The sequence below is a fragment of the Macaca fascicularis genome, chromosome 9, assembly GCF_037993035.2.
Source record: "Macaca fascicularis isolate 582-1 chromosome 9, T2T-MFA8v1.1".
In the NCBI taxonomy this organism is placed as follows: Eukaryota; Metazoa; Chordata; class Mammalia; order Primates; family Cercopithecidae; genus Macaca; species Macaca fascicularis.
In genome coordinates this window covers 37,847,423-37,864,891 of record NC_088383.1, presented here as the reverse complement: position 1 = coordinate 37,864,891, position 17,469 = coordinate 37,847,423, and the positions used below count along the sequence as shown (strand labels likewise).

At 35.7% G+C, this 17,469-nt stretch overlaps 1 protein-coding gene across 1 annotated transcript in view; it reads right to left on the bottom strand.

Annotated features, from left to right (window-relative positions):
• LOC102138461 (ankyrin repeat domain-containing protein 30B) overlaps nt 1-17,469 on the bottom strand; it is a 142,708-nt gene that overhangs the window by 60,042 nt on the left and 65,197 nt on the right. The window contains exons 25-30 of the mRNA XM_065520013.2: nt 15,319-15,409; nt 13,702-13,763; nt 12,179-12,269; nt 7,088-7,116; nt 6,922-6,994; nt 833-863 (exon numbers count right to left, since the gene is read on the bottom strand). Of these exons, the coding sequence (XP_065376085.1) occupies nt 833-863; nt 6,922-6,994; nt 7,088-7,116; nt 12,179-12,269; nt 13,702-13,763; nt 15,319-15,409 (377 nt within the window). The remainder of the gene's footprint in view (nt 1-832; nt 864-6,921; nt 6,995-7,087; nt 7,117-12,178; nt 12,270-13,701; nt 13,764-15,318; nt 15,410-17,469) is intronic.

The following is a 17,469-nucleotide window of genomic DNA, read 5'->3' as shown; positions in this document are numbered from 1 at the left end:
AAATAATAGAAGAAAAGAACACCAAGGAAACCAGAGAAGAAAGTAATCAGGAAAAGATCATAGAAAAGTCATGGAAGAAGAAAAAAAAGACTCTAGCAAAAAAAAGAAGAGTGCATGCAACTAGGCAGGGTACTGCTTTGAAGAAAAACTAAGCTGGGAAGTCAGTAAACTGAGAAATCTATAAGAAATAGCCTCTAAATATGATTAACATATTTCTATGTAGATATTCTCCAATAAGAGTAAAATAATTCATCTATAGGATTTACCTGGTCTTGCTTATGAAACAAAAACCTATGTCTTGTCACCACAGCTAAGTCAGATCTGCTCTAAAAACTTTGATGATAAATCAAGGTACTAGTTACCACTCTAACTGTTAAACATGTTAAAACAAAGTCTTGGATTAACCAGTGTTCTAAGGGAAATCTCTAAAATGAGTTAACGTATAACAAAATGTGACTTTGTGAATTGATCCCATCTGGACCTATACCTTGATCCTAGTGATACATAGGTCTCCATCAATCTATGCCGAGAGGGAAGAGAAGGGATTTGGGAGCAAGGTAGGCTGATGGCAAACTTAAGGGTCAGCTACTTTTTAGCTATGAAATCATAGGCTAATTAATCAACCTCTCTGAACCACATTTGCCTCATTAATACAAAGTAGGTGACAGTAGCACAGATGTTTTCCAAAGCTGTGTGATGACTACGTGAGATGATAAATATTAAGCACATAATACGTTGTCTAGCCTAGAGTAGAATACTCGACAGATAGTGGTCTCTTTTCTCTGTATTTTCTGACTTAACATATACATTTTAAAAAACAGCAAAGTCTTACCTGAATATAGACTGTACAGAACTCACATCCACTATTAAAGAAAAAAGTAAATACATTAAATCAACAAATATAAATAAAAGATACAGAATATTAAAAACATAAGAGGGCATGATGGCACATGCCTATAATCCCAGCTACTTTGAAGGTGAGGCAGCAGGATCATCTGAGGAGCTCAGGAGTCTGAAAGCAGCCTGGGAGACATCGCGAGACTTCAACTTAGTTTAAAAGAATCATGCACACTTTCATGCATAATTCAGGTCTTGGTTTAAAAAGCATAATACTCCAATGCTTTGTTACAAAGACTCAGATGATTTGTTATAAAGCATTTATTTGGGACCATACATCGAGACTATAGTGAAATTATTATTAAGTATACTATTATGAAATTAATGCATTAAGAATGTTTATTTCCCCTCTTTTATAGATCTCAAATGCAAGGAAAAACAGAATTTATCACAATTTGGTATCTGCAAGTGAACTACAGTGTACAAAGAGTCATAATCCAAACAGAACCCTTTAAGACTGACAGAAAACTGTATTATTAGCAGAATTAGTATAAGCAGACAGTATCAACCTTAGAAAGTATAATTTCTTGATAAATGAACTTGGAGCAGTTAGAACAGAGTATACAGTAGTCTCTCTTTATCTGCTCTATGTGTAGAAAGACACACAACGTGATTTCCCTCTGTTCTCACACCACCATCATTAAAACAGAAGACATCTGTGACCAAATGTTGGAGGATTTTCTCCACCGATAAATAAGCAACCAATTCTGTACCAGAAACCAGCTGGTTGTCCCCTATTTAATTCCAACACTGTCTATCTAGAAATAGTCTCAGATCCCATAGTCTGAGGGCTCAGTCTCACAAGACTGCCCTCCCACACCAGTTGCAAATCTGGATCTCTGAAACATCTAACCATCTGGTTTCATGTTGGGGTCCTCACAACTTCATCTTTGGGTTGGATTAACATGCTAGAGTGCCCCAAATCCTAAAGGAAACATACTTACCAGTTTATTATAAAAGGTATTATAAAGGAGACACATGAAGAGATGCATAGGGCAAGTTATAGGGGAAGGAGCATGGAGCTTCCATGCCCTCCCAGGGCACATCTGCCTCCAAACACTTCCATACATTCAGCTTTCTGGAAGGTCTCTGATCCCAGTCCTTCTGGGTTCTTAAACAGCTTTACTACATAGGCATGAATGAAAAAATCTGTGGCCACTGGTAATCGATATAACCTTCAACTCATCTCACCTCTAGGAGGTTGAGGGGTGGAGCTGAAAGTCCCAACACCCTAATCATGCCTTGTTCTTTTTTGTGACCAGCTCCTATCCTGAAGCTACCTAGGGATTGCCAGCCACCACTCAATTATTAGCATACAAAGACATCACTTTGGAGATTCTAAACATTTTATGAGTTGTATGCCACAAAACAGTGTTGAAGACCAAACATATATTTCAAAATATAATATCCATGGTTTTGATTTCTGTAATTTCAGTTACTCATGGTCAACCATAGTCCAAAAATATTAAATGGGGAATTCCAGAAATATATAAATCATAAGTTCTAAATAAGGTGTCATTCTAAGGAGTATGATGAAATATTAAGACACGCTGTTACATCTCACCCAGGTCATGAAACATCCCTTTGTATAAGCTAACTGCCCATTAGTCATCAAAATGGTCTGTCATCAAAATCCCAACCATCAACATTATCATGGCTCAATGATCCAGGGTCACGTGAAGCAGATGATCCTCCTTCTGATGTATAGTCAGATAGCCAGAAATAATTAGTAGCCTAACACCACATGACAACTCCTACCTCATTCACCTGACTTCATCTCATCACACAGGCATTATATCATTTCACAATCATCACACGAACAAGAAGGGTGAGTACAATACAAGACACTTTGAGAGACCACATTCACCTAACTTTGAATACAATATGTTGTTATTGTTTTATTATGACTTATTGTTAATCTCTCACTGTGCCTAATTTATGAATTAAACTTTATCATAAATATGCACATATTTAAAAAAAACATGGATGTATAGGGTTCCATACTATCCACAGTTTCAGACATCCAGTGGGTGTCTTAGAAAATACTCCCCATGGATAAGGGTGAATTACTGTACGTGTGTATGTCTGTGTGTGTGTCTGTGTGTGTGTGTGTGTGTGTGTGTGTGAGAGAGAGAGAGAGAGAGAGAATACAGATCTCCACTCTCCACAAGAAGCACATAAAAAAGACAGCATTTTTCCTTATACAAGACCCTTAGGTTTTGACAATTCTGGAAAAATGCTGGCACGCATACTCCCCAGTCTAGACAATTTTCCAGACCCTGGGTATGTTGACTGCTTCAGTTGCAAAGCATTAGGTAGGATCTTGGGAGATTTCTTCTTGGACACCAGAAATATTAACCACATCAACAGTGTACCTAACAACTCTAAAATAATTCTTTTGAACAGATTATCACTGCAGAACTTGTAAGTTAACTTCAATTGACTTTTCAGTAATCTCACTGCTTGAAATTCTCACATTTAAAAGAAATTTGCAACATCATTTTCTCTCACTCCTCTCCTACTTTTCATTAGCCACTGTTCAGTCTCCTTTACGAAGTCCTTTGACTCTGTGAAATGTTGATATTTCCAGGGTTTTGTCAATGGCTTTCCTCTTATTCTACATCTTCTGCATCATGGATATACTCATTGAGATCTATGGCTTTGTCTAAAAATTATAATAAAATTATTCTAAGCCTGCATCTCCAACCAGAGTTCTATCTCCAGCTAGAAATACCTATAATAATCCAATTACCTACTGAAAATATCCCACATAAATGTTTCATTGAACTCAATATGTGAAGAAAATTGTTGGTCTGTCCCATGATTGTTTGCACTTTTCTGTTGACCTGACAATTTCTGACTCCTTCCCCATGAGCATTCCCCACGTGGAAACTTATGAATGACCTGAGATTTTTTCTCTCCCCTAGCTTTTTAAACTCAATAATCAGTAAATCATATTAACTGTACCTCTTTTCTGCATTTGCTTTATCTTTCCATTCCCACTGGAAATACAAACTTATTTATTTTATATTTATATTTCCTAGTTAGACATGGCCCCTTAACTGATGGCTTTCACAGGGAAAAATAAACCCTACCTGTAGGGGATCAGACAAAGTGGTTAGAAAAATTATAAAGATAGTTATAGAAAATAGACACGAACCTTCTTGGAAGGCCGGTGGGGTTGCATAGCTTCAGTAAATGATTTGGCTGAAAGTAGCCTAATCCTCTTTACTTTGAGTTGATAGCAATATAGCAAACATCTAGGGAATGTGGCAGAGTTTATCCAAATAGCTTGTTTACTCACGTGGTCCTAAGACCAAACTTTGATCATCCGAGGGTGCATGATTGCTCTGTACTGGGGGTCAGCAATGTTAATTACACTCTAGTGGTGTTTATTCGAGATCTTTGTCATTTACTCTGTACTAAATAATGCGAACTCTGCCACCTCATCCAGCCAAGAATGCAGACTCAGGCAGCAAAGCCCCTGAGCCGCACTGACAGGCAAAATATCTATTTCAGTGTACGTCTCTCATCCCTTGCTACGTCAGGTTCCACAGGATGGAACCCGCAGGTGGTGCCCCGCAAGATGAATGCTGCAAAAGGATCACGACGGACCACTCAAAAATGAAGGTGAAAAGGACTGCGCAGTAAGTGAGTCAGTAAGTCATTGGTGCCCACTCGGGATTTCCAAGTTCCGGGAGAATTGTTCAGGCTACAGTTTCATCATGGGACAACAATTATCAGCAGAAACAGTATATAAAAGTATTGAAAAAGCTGCTTAAAGTTAGTGGAGCCTCGGTATCGCAGGCTCAATTAAGGGACCTAATGCAAACTGTTGTATTCCATAACCCATAGTTATGGAATTCCAAATTCAGCTCACCAAATGGTTTTTAGACAAAGTTTTATTGGAGTACAATCATGCCTATTTCCTCACACACTATCTATGACTGCTTTCATGCTACAACGGCAGAGTTGGAAAGCTGTGATAGAGACCACATCACCTAACATATTTCCTGTTTGGCCCTTTACAGGAGAAGTTTGCAAATCTCTGGTTTGTACCATGACCAGTATGCCCTAATACTTTAATCTAATCTTGGGACACTGCTGCTCAAACAATTCCAATGAATCCCTGCAGAAAACATTGCTGGCTTCCTACACATAACCATTATTTATTCTTTCTTGCTACAGAAACACAAGTTAATTTATATATTTATTATCCCATTACTCCCATCTCATCTACAAAACAAGAAATGATTTTAAGCTAATCACACTAATCACATTTGCTTTTCTAGTGACTGGTACAAATGAGTATTTGTACTTGGGATGTTGATTCAGGAGAAATACTTGAGTCTGGGAGGCAGAGGTGGTAGTGAGCTCAGATCACGCCATTGCACTCCAGCAGGAGCGAAAGAGTGAAACTCTGTCTCCAAAAAGATAAATATTTAAAATGTATTCCTGTATGTTAAATATTTTCACTTTAATTTTTAACATTAATTGAAGCAGTAAATACTCCCACTTCAATAAAAGCTCTCTGATACAAGCTGTCATTTAATGTTGACTTTTAGTGGCTATGAAAGACAGCCTAATTAAATGCTTTCAGAGTTAAAATGACAAACTATGAGGCCTTAAATCAAAGTGGAGCTAATTGTATTAAGTACAACTAAAATATATGATAAGTAAACAAAAAAGGAAGTTCCAATATATGTACAGTCTATAACCGCACACATATGTTGAGAATTTTTGTTTTTTTGTTTGTTTTTTGAGATGGAATCTCACTCTGTCACTCAGGCTAAAGTGGCACAACCTCAGCTCACTGTTAACTTCTGCCTCCTAGGTTCAAGCGATTCTCCTGCCTCAGCCTCCAGAGTAGCTGAGATTACAGGCACCCACCACCACAACTGGCTATTTTTTGTTTGTTTGTTTTTTTTTTTTTTTTTTTTTGAGACGGAGTCTGGCTCTGCCGCCCAGGCTGGAGTGCGGTGGCCGGATCTCCGCTCACTGCAAGCTCCGCCTCCCGGGTTCACGCCATTCTCCTGCCTCAGCCTCCCGAGTAGCTGGGACCACAGGCGCCCGCCACTTCGCCCGGCTAGTTTTTTTTGTATTTTTTAGTAGAGACGGAGTTTCACCGTGTTAGCCAGGATGGTCTCGATCTCCTGACCTCGTGATCCGCCCGTCTCGGCCTCCCAAAGTGCTGGGATTACAGGCTTGAGCCACCGCGCCCGGCCTATTTTTTGTTATTGTTAGTAGAGATGGGGATTCACTATGTTGACCAGGCTGGTCTGAGACTCCTGACCTTAAGTTACTTGCCTGCCTTGGTCTCCCAAAATGCTAGGATTACAGGCATGTGCCACCGTGCACAGCCTGTTGTAAAATGTTTTAAACATGTATGGAAATGACAACAAAAAACTAATTCAGGCTGTTTTGTACCTCTAGGCAATTAATTACAGTAGCATAAAAAGACACCAAGGCCAAATGCTTTGGAGTCACTCTTCTAAAACACTGTGTAGCAAAGAGTCATCAAGGAATGATTGCTTGATTTACTTTTTAATATTATAAGTCACACTCACACACACATTCAGTCAGCTAATTTAAAAAAAAAAACTGATTTTCTTTAGATTCTCAGAGTGACAACACTCACAGCTGTCATGTCAGCAAGTGAAATTTTCCTCTAGGTAATTACCAGAATTCCAGTCAGTATTTGAACCACTGCAAATATTTGACAGTCTCAAATTTCACCTGCCTTGAAACCAAGCACATACAGAAATTGCAAGTTGGAAACTTTATACTATCAGGACATTAAAGTAGAACCACATGAAGTAAAGCGGATTTTTTTTTTAAAATCTCTAAATCTTATGCTTGTAAATGGCATTTTTTCAAACATAAATACTAACATTGGCATTATTTGTATCAAATTTTCCCATCAAATTTTGAAAAGAAAACAACATTGGGAATAAAAAGGCTCTCAGCATTTCAAATATTTTAATATTCTTCTTTCCAGAGTAAAATTAAAATTACAAAATTTACCTGCTTTGAATGTTTGTATATCCTTCACTTCTAAGGCTTTATTTGGAATAGAAACTTTCATTCCACAAGTAGGCTAAATGGGTTTGGAAACAAAATAATTAATATATAATGTATACTTCATAAAATATGTAGTTAATACTCAAGATAAAAATATAAAAGGTATTACCTTCAGAAGACCATCTTTATGAGAAGACTCTAAAAGAAAAGGGAAGTATATAATTGATTATATGCAAGCCTGTCAAAGCCTACCAAACATTCATACAGTGTGAATATGAAGATGAATCCTCATGCTTGGATTCAAAAGGGATTACACTAAGTTTTGGGTTCTTTTGGGTGATTGTATTTGTTAACATGCCTACTTGACAGAAATATACCTAAGAAAATTTCAAAAATAGATTTCACCAAACATGCTGTGAAGATTTCAACAGTGAAAATATATTTAAAGTGACAATAACTATAGCACAAAAATCCTAATAGAAGTAAGAGTAAGCTGCTGTATAAGGAAAGAAGTTGTATTCAATAAGATGACCAAGTCATGCCCCCACCACCCCCCAACAAAAATAAATACCCAAGATAATGGTAGAATGCAATATTATATTGTTAAGGAAACACATCAGAATCACTTATGTCAATATACTACATGTAGCTATTATGTTTTTCAATTTGTCCTGTAATTTAGGAATTGCAAAGCTGTGATGAGAGTTCAAAAGTACAATTTACTTATCATTACAGAGAAATGTTCTAAATTTGTCAGCATATCTACTTATAGAATAAAAGTTAATAAACATATTCATTTTTGTACCTCTGTGAAATACAAGTATTTTTACATTGATGGGGTTCTCTAGCTTAGTTCTCTTAAAATTTCCTGATCCACTTATACAAAAAGGTTTAAGCACACCCATTAACAAACCAATACAGGCCAGGTGCAGTGGCTCATGCCTGTAACTCTAGCACTTTGTAAGGCTAAGGAGGGCGGATCTCTTGAGGCCAGGAGTTCTAAACCAGCCTGGACAAAATAGCAAAACCCAGTCTCCACTAAAAATACAAAAATCAGCCAGGTATGGTGGCACATGCCTGTATTCCCAGCTACATGGGAGTCTGAGGTACGAGAATCACTTGAACCCAGGTGGCAGAGGTTGCACTGGGCCAAGATCGTGACATGGCACGCCAGCCTGTATGACAGAGCAAGACACTGTCTCAATAAAAGAAAAAAAAAAGAATTCTAATATGAAAGTATCAAAAACCAGAAGTAAATTTCCAGAGGCTTTTTACATATCATTAACCTGTGTATTTCAATGTTAGAATAATGGTTATTGAAAATAACAGTTTTAGTGTTCAAGGAATGAATATTACAATTGTTTTGTTTCTAAAACTAATTCTATCTGTTCTACCATGTGAGTTGTTAAACTACTGTTATGAAAAAATTCTTATAAAAAACTTAGCTTCAAGAAAAAGCAGACATCTCTTTGATATAGAAATATATCTCATTTCATCAAATAATATGAATAAAACATGTTTAATCTCTCATTTTTCTCTACTTTTTTATTTTTTCAGTATGACACACTTTAGTACATTTAGAAATACCAACTACATATGTGGTTTTCATTGAGAGATAATTGATCAATAATTAAGACACTTCAGGGATATAAACTCTCTAAAACACACAAAATTTATGTCTACCCATTTGAAGGCTAAATATGCATGACCATATTGCATGTATGTGTTTTAGAAAAAAAGTGCTTAAAATTGTATTCAATACACTTTAAATAAAAACCTGCTTTAATTACAATGAGAAGGTCCTTCTTGATTCATTAATATCTTTAAAATTTACTTCTGAAGCAGTGAAGAAATCTTAGAAATTCATATATAAGAAATGATACCATTAATTCATCTGCTTGTTTTAGGTAAAAATTTGATAAATGTACATCCTCACTAAGTGCAAAGAAAGCAGAGTGTCATGAGACAGGAAATGAATATGTAACCAAAATATTTTCCCTTATAAAGACAATAGCTGGCTTTAAACTTTCTAACACAAGATAAAAAAGCAAAACACAAAGAGATGAAACATTAAGGGCTATCTCATCATCAAGGAACCATTTATCACTTGGCACTTAAGAATCCCATGTATGGTTGAAAACTGGTTCTAAATCATGATCTGATAATCCCTGAAGTTCAAAATCCATGCAGAGGAACCAGGTAGGGAAATACTACCTTAGTTATTTTTTTGTTACTTTTATTTTTGTAAAGGGGTACACTGGAGTTTTTAGAGTCAGGACAGGTCACATGGCATAGCTCTAAAGATTAGTGAGCCACATTTATAATGGCTATTGAAATGTATGTCTGTGCATACTTGTATTTTGAGTACTTCACTTTTAATTTCTAATATAGCATGAAGTAGGACATACACTTTAACAAAGGCTTGTTAACACCTGTAATTATATTTACGTTGCTTTTTAGTCACCATGAAGAGAGTCTAATTAAATGTGGTGCAAAGTAAAAATGCACACTAAGAATTTTTTTTCTTTTTTTTTAGATGGAGTCTTGCCCTGTGGCCCAGGCTGGAGTGCAGTGCTGCAGTCTGGGCTCACTGCAAGCCATGCCTCCTGGGTTCACGCCATTCTCCTGCCTCAGCCTCCCGAATGGTTGGGACTACAGGCGCCCACCACCACGCCCGGCTAATTTTTTGTATTTTTACTAGAGACGGGGTTTCACCATGTTAGCCAGGATGGTCTCGATCTCCTGACCTCGTGATCCGCCCACCTCAGCCTCCCAATGTGCTGGGATTACAGGCGTCAGCCAACGCGCACAGCCTAAAATCTTAAAATAAATGAAAAAATGAGCTAATCGCTGAACAAAAAATAAAAAGTTGCTATAGAATGACAAGAACATTGTACAACCATTTATGTATGATTTTTGCAAAAAGTGTAATACCAATATGCATATGCTCAGTGATGGGGAGAGAAGTGATCTTGAATCAGAGGAGCAAATCATGACACTGAGAAAATAAATGCAAAGACTGAACGTTGAATGCTACACCAGGTGTCTTTAATGCAATACATTATAATAATTTATATCGCCGGGCGCGGTGGCTCAAGCCTGTAATCCCAGCACTTTGGGAGGGCGAGGTGGGAGGATCACGAGGTCAGGAGATCGAGACCACCCTGGCTAACCCGGTGAAACCCCGTCTCTACCAAAAAATACAAAAAACTAGCTGCGCGAGGTGGCGGGCGCCTGTAGTCCCAGCTCCTCGGGAGGCTGAGGCAGGAGAATGGCGTAAACCCGGGAGGCAGAGCTTGCAGTGAGCCTAGATCCAGCCACTGCACTCCAGCCTGGGCAACAGAGCAAGACTCCATCTCAAAAATAATAATAATAGTAATAGTAATAATTTATATCATTACATTACAAACATTCATCATGTTCTTTAATATGCCCTGTCATTGAGAAAGTACACAGTTTGAATGAGAGTTCAGCTGAATGTAGAATTAACATCTCAGCAGTGAAAATGTTATGAATTAATCAGCTTGGATATATACTTATGGCATAATACTAAATATAAATATTCATTGATTTTCATACCCATATGGTATAATAGTATGCCAACATTTTTGTAATTTATAGCTTAGCCATCTCAGTATTTCTTGATCCACTCATGGAGGAAAATGTACAAACCTCATCAAGAATAGCAAATTTAATAAGCTTTCAATATTGATATATTTGTTTTTAATTTATTTGCAACAGACTTGTTAAATATTAATAACATTTTCTATGTAAAAATCAGCATAATACCTATGAATAACAATAACTTAAGTATTCAAGTCATAAATTCAGAATTTTATGGTTTCTTAAATTAGTCTGGTTTGGTGTATCATGTTATTCTCTAATGAATTTCTATAAAATGGCAATTTTACCAACACAATTTGCTTCCTTAAAAATAAAGCCAAGCCAAGGTTCTTACATTCAAGCATCTCTTATTCAAATTGCAAATATCAACAAAATATATACATATATATATTTGATATCTCATATTAATAAAGAAAATTAATGAGACACTGAGGTTTAGTCCAATTCTACTAACCCTCATGATTCCAGTCGTCTCCGGTGCACCAACACTCTAACATTCTACAGTAAAAATATTCTAAATGCTTCTGAAATGAGTTCACTCAATTTTCCTTCATAGAAAATCCAAAATAATCTAGCTGGCTTCTCCCTTGTCCCCTGCTTCCTGCCTCACAATCTCTTCTCTTTAGTAAAAATAATCTCTAGACTTGTGCTCTTGATTCTTCCCATTCAACACCTGTTAAACTTCTTTTCCCCACTCTTTCCTTTCTCTTTGTTTAGTGGTAATATCTTCCTTCTATAATTTCTATTGTGTTGCCCCTTCCTTCTTCACCTCTGGCTCAAAACACACTCAGAAGTAAGATCAACATAATCCTTTCCCCTGACCCTTTTCCACTGCAACCTTCTACCCAATTGCTCCTCTTCCACATTTTTCCCAAGAATGGGCTCTCCTCTTGCTACTCAGAGCAAGGTCCAAGGACCACCAGCATCAGCATCGCCTGAGAACTTACTAAAAATGCAGAATCCCAAGTCGGCTGAATCACAGTGTGAATTGTTAACAAGGTTTCCAGCTGATCTTCTATGAAAACTTCTGGTATATACGGATTGTATATGACAAATTATATACATGGGTGGCCGTGCACATATGCTTACTCTCACCTACTGCAAATAGAACACAGTTCTCCATGGTCAAGTGCTTCCATTCCTAATGGCTTCCCACCAGTGAGAAATACAGGAAGAATCAGAATACCTTTGCTGTAATTCTCTGGTAAATTTTGGTACTAGAAGGTCACTTTTTATTCTTCCCAAATTTCTAACCATACCCAATCTCTTTGTAAAGAATCATTTCATTTTATCATCCTCCATTACATAAACATGCTTCCTGTTCCTTCATGTACTCTCTGTACACTCTGTCTCTCTCAGTCTTCTTTTCCTCTTTTACTACTTTCTTCTTTCTTATTTTCCTCAGGTCTTGGAATATCCTGAATTCAAACTAGTAATTCAGCTCCGTTTCAGCACTCTCAATATAGTCTGTTGCCAATACCTGATAAGATGTATAACTTATCACCATTTCACTTCTCTTTTTCTCCGCACTTTGCATTTAGAAGGTAATTCTCTTTGGCTATTAGAGGATATTCTTCCTCATCAGTTTAGAGAAATATTTGGTCAAATGGCTTTTTAAGTAAAAAATGGTTCTTACCTTCTAATTTTCCACTTATCATATGGAATTCTTTTTGAGGTGTAGCCTTGGGTAAACACACATCCTTCTGTGAAACAGTCTCACGGTCACTCTGTTAAAAGTAATATCAACAAATAATTTAAATGGAAAAATCCTAATAATGAAGAGTATCAAAATTTTCTAATTAAAATCTTTTTTAAAAACACAGTTTCCTGCTTCACAAGCAATTCAATTTTAGAGCAGATATGTATAAAGCCCCAAAACATTTTGATAGAAATCCTCACGTAATACGGTCTACATCAAGCTTATCTTTACATTCATGTGGCCATTAACTTGGTTACTGAGCAGGAAAAACACATCACATTCACGAAAAAATTCACTCATGCATATTTCAAAAATTATTTCTTAAAAATATCTAACTTATGTGTAGTCCTCATCAAAACTAAATATGACATTTCAAACAAATACAACACACTCGCTACTTGCCATAACACATACCACATTAAACATTTAAAATATTCATGATCATAGAATTGTTTAGTGTTAAAAATGATGCATGTCATGAAGAGAACTTTTAGAGTCTGTCATATAATGTATGCACAGAATATTGAAAAAGCTGCTTTATTTAGGTAAACAGGGGCTTAAAATCAGCAATATGTTTTTGACAAAATTTATGCTGACAAAGTGCTTGAATAGAATGTAAATGCACTAAGAAAAATAATTATGTCATGTCTAAATCAAAGCAAACAATATTAAAGTATTTTTGTCTCATGACAAATCAGATAAAATCTACCTGTCTATTTACTTCCACCCTTTGCTGTTACCACCAGGCAGCAGCTGCTTGTTTGTAAGAGGTCAGATCCTTTCTATGTCTTTCTATAGTTGTGACCTTAAAATACATGACTACTATTTGACACTCAACCTGAGGCAGCTTGACTGCCACAGAAGACCTCAAGGAGTTCTATTTGTGAAAATAATTTATATTTTTAAAAGAATACTCAACCAATACTCTTGTTATTATAGTCCCACAAGGTTTCCTATTCCTCAGACTTTTCTTTCTTCTGAAACGTTCCCTCAGCTCTATACTGAACAATAAAGATACGTCAATACGTTCAAGTCTCAGCCATTAACTTTTCTGGCCCCAACTTTTACAATACTGCAGTTTAAACTGTCTGTCTATGAAGCCAGTTAGAACTTCTATACATCTAAATATACCACAGAATCATATATTTGCCCATAACTGGACTCAGTGTCATTCTTTTGTTTTTAGACAAAAGTACTCCAGATCCCATGTGAATTGCTAGTGACTTCTAAGCCACTATACCACGCTGGCTTCTTAAATTAATCCTATACATTAGCAGATTTTCACAATGAAGCAGTAATCTACCTAGCACATAGATTCTCTATTAAGTGTATTCTGAAAACTATCAAAAATAATTTAGGGTGACATATGCAGAGGTGAAAAGATAAAGTCTAAGCCTCTGATTTAATGTTTTCGTATCATGCAATTCTAATATTAAAAAAACACTGATAATACATAGTACCTCTAAATCCCAAGAATTTTCTTCTTCATCCTTTTGTTTGGATTCTGATGGGACCATCTGATCTATAAAAGGTTAATCACAGGTACATTCATGAGAACATGTCTCTACTATAAATTTTAAAAACATATGCAAATCTTTCATTCACGAATCTGTGGTTTTTCCTCTGTAGCCCTTATATTCTTTTTATCTATTACAATCACTACTTCTGTAGTCAAATCATTAGTACTGAAATCTAAAACGTCTGAAAATTAACATATCATTCATTAGAATGCAGAAAAATAGAAATTTGACAAACTTGTATGAATTATTTCCACACAAAGCAGTCATACCCTCTTCTCTCGTGAAACCCTTTATGTCCTATATTGCTGTTCATTCAGAAAACTTTACTATTACCTATCATCTCTCATTTCTTTGTAAATTTTTATTTTGTAGTATTACTTAACTCGATTGACTCAGCAATCTCTATTACTCAGTTCTTCCATAAAGATTACTTATCAATGAAAAAGATTTTTTAGGGATATTAATTTTTTGATGTTAGTAAACTATGTGTCCAACCCTTTTACATTTCAATATGCCACGTCAGCATATTGGGCATGTTTTGGCTGTGTATATGTTTTAGGCAGATAAGCTTAAAAAACTTTTATTGCATATAAATTAAGAACTGCTTTAATTACGACACATTTCATCCCTAATGCAGCAATATCTTCAGAGTCAAGTTGTTACACCTTGGAGAAACATCAGAAATGTATAGGAAACAATAATTGCCTTATGTAATCTAATGTTCCCACATGTTATAGGATAAAAATCAAGGCCCACACAAGACTTGAAGAGCTCTCAGGCCCTTGAGACAGAAAATGAATTTATACCAAAAATAACTCAGAGCAAGGTCCAAGGATCATCCGCATCAGCATCACCTGAGAACTTATTAAAAATGCAGAATCCCAAGTCAGCTGGATCACAGTGTGAATTGTTAACAAGGTTTTCAGCTGATTTTCTATGAAAACTTCTGGTCTATATGGAGTGTATCTGACAAATTATATTCATGTGTGGCCGTGCATATATGCTTAGTCTCACCTATTGCAAATAGAATACAGCTCTCCATGGTCAGGTGCTTCCATCCCTAATGGCTTCCCACCAGTGAGAAAGACAGGAAAAGTCAGAATACTTTTGCTGTAATCTCTGGTACATTTTGGTACTAGAATATCACTTTATATTTCTCCAAATTTCTAACCATATCCGATCTTTTTGAAAAGAATAATTTCATTTTATCATCCTCCATGATATAAACCTGCTTCTTATTCCTTCATGTACTTTCTGTATGCTCTTTCTCAGTCTTCATTTCCTCATTTACCACTTTCTTCTTTCTTATTTTCTCATTTCACTCAGGTCTTGGAATATCTTGAATTCAAACTAATAATTCAGCTCCTTTTCAGCACTCTCAATAGAGTCTGTTGCCAACACTTGATAAGACGTATAACTTTTCACCATTTCACTTCTCTTTTTTTCTGTGCTTTGCATTTAGGAGGAAATTTTCTTTGGCTATTAGAGGATATCCTTCCTCATCAGTTTAGACAAATATTTGGTCAAATGACTTTTTCAATAAAAAATGGTTCTTACCTTCTAATTTTCCACTTATCATGTGGAATTCTTTTTGAGGTGCAGTCCTGGGTAAACACACATCCTTCTGTGAAACAGTATCACGGTCACTCTGTTAAAAGTAATAACAATCAATAATTTCAGTGGAAAAATCCCAATAATGAAGAGTATCAAAATTTCCTAATTAAAATCTTTTCTAAGAAAACTTCACCATGAAGCAGTAATCTACCTAGCACATAGATTCTCTATGAAGCATATCCTGAAAAATATCAAAATTAATTTGGGGCTGACATATGCAGAGGGGAGAAAATAAAGTCTAAGCCTCTCATTTTGTGTTTTCATATCATGCAATACTAATATTAAAAAAAAATAGTAATACACAGTACCTCTAAATCCCAAGAATTTTCTTCTTCGGCCTTTTTTTTGGATTCTGATGGGATCATCTGATCTATAAAAGGTTAATCACAGATACATTCATGAGACCATTTTCTATTTTAAATTTTAAAAACATATATAAACCTTTTATTCACGCATCTGTGGTTTTCCCTCTGTAATCTGTATATTCTTGTTATCGATTAAAATGCCGGCTTATATAGTCAACCGACTAGAATTGAAATTTAAATAGTCTGAAAATTAACATTATATCATTCATTAGAATGCAGAAAAATAGAAAACTGACTAAACTGTATGAAGCATTTCCTCACAAAGCAGTTATACCCTCCTCTCCTGTGAAACACTGTATGTCCTATATTTGCTGTACATTCAGAAAACCTTAATTACTGATCATCTCTCACTTCTTTGTAAATTTTTATTTTGTAGTATTACTTAACTCGTTTGACTGAACAATCTCTATTACACAGTTCTTCAAAAAAGATGATTTATCAACAAATAAGATTTTTTAGGGATATTAACATTTTGATGTTAGTAAACTATATGTCCAACCCTTTTATATTTCAATATGCCATGACAGCATATTGGGTCTGTTTTGGCTATGTATATGTTTTAGGCATGGAAGCTTAAAAAGCTTTATTGCATATAAGTTAAGAACTGCTTTAATCATAATGATGCAGATATTCCCCAATGCAGCAATATCTTCAGAGTCAGCTCGTGACAACTTGGAGAAACATCAGAAATGTATAGGAAAAAATAATTGCCTTAATTAACCTAACATTCCCACATGCTAAAGGATAAAAATCAAGGCCCACACAAGACTTGAGGAGTTCTCAGGACCATGACAGAAAATGAATTTATACCAAAAATAACTCAGAGACAAGGACCACCATCGTCAGCATCGCCTGAGAATTTATTAACAATGCAGAATCCCAAGTCGGCTGAATCACAGTGTGAATTGTTAACAAGGTTCTCAGCTGATTTTCTATGAAAATTTCTGGTCTATACGGAGTGTATATGACAAATTATATACATGTGTGGCCGTGCATATATGCTTACTCTCACTTATTGCAAATAGAACAAAACTCTCTATGGTCAGGTGCTTCCATCCTCAATGGCTTCCCACCAGTGAGAAAGACAGGAAAAGTCAGAATACTTTTGCTGTAATCTCTGGTACATTTTCGTACGAGAAGATCACTTTATATTTCTCCAAATTTCTAACAATATCCGATCTTTTTGTAAAGAATCATTTCATTTTATCATCCTCCATTATATAAATCTGCTTCTTGTTCCTGCATGTACTCTCTGTACGCTCTGTCTTTCTCAGTCTTCATTTCCTCTTTAACTACTTTCTTCTTTCTTATTTTCTCATTTTCCTCAGGTCTTGGAATATCTTGAATTCAAACTAATAATTCAGCTCCTTTTCAGCACTCTCAATATATTCTGTTACCAACACATGATAAGACGTATAACTTATCACCAATTCACTTCTCTTTTTTTCCATGCTTTGTATTTAGGAAGTAATTTTCTTTGATTATTAGAGGATATCCTTCCTCATCAGTTTAGAGAAATATTTGGTCAAATGACTTTTTCAATAAAAAATGGTTCTTACCTTCTAATTTTCCACTTATCGTGTGGAATTCTTTCTGAGGTGTAGCCTCGGGTAAACGCACATCCTTCTGTGAAACAGTCTCATGGGCACTCTGTTAAAAGTAATATCAATAAATAATTTCAATGGAAAAATCCTAATAATGAAAAGTACCAAAATTTCCTAATTAAAAC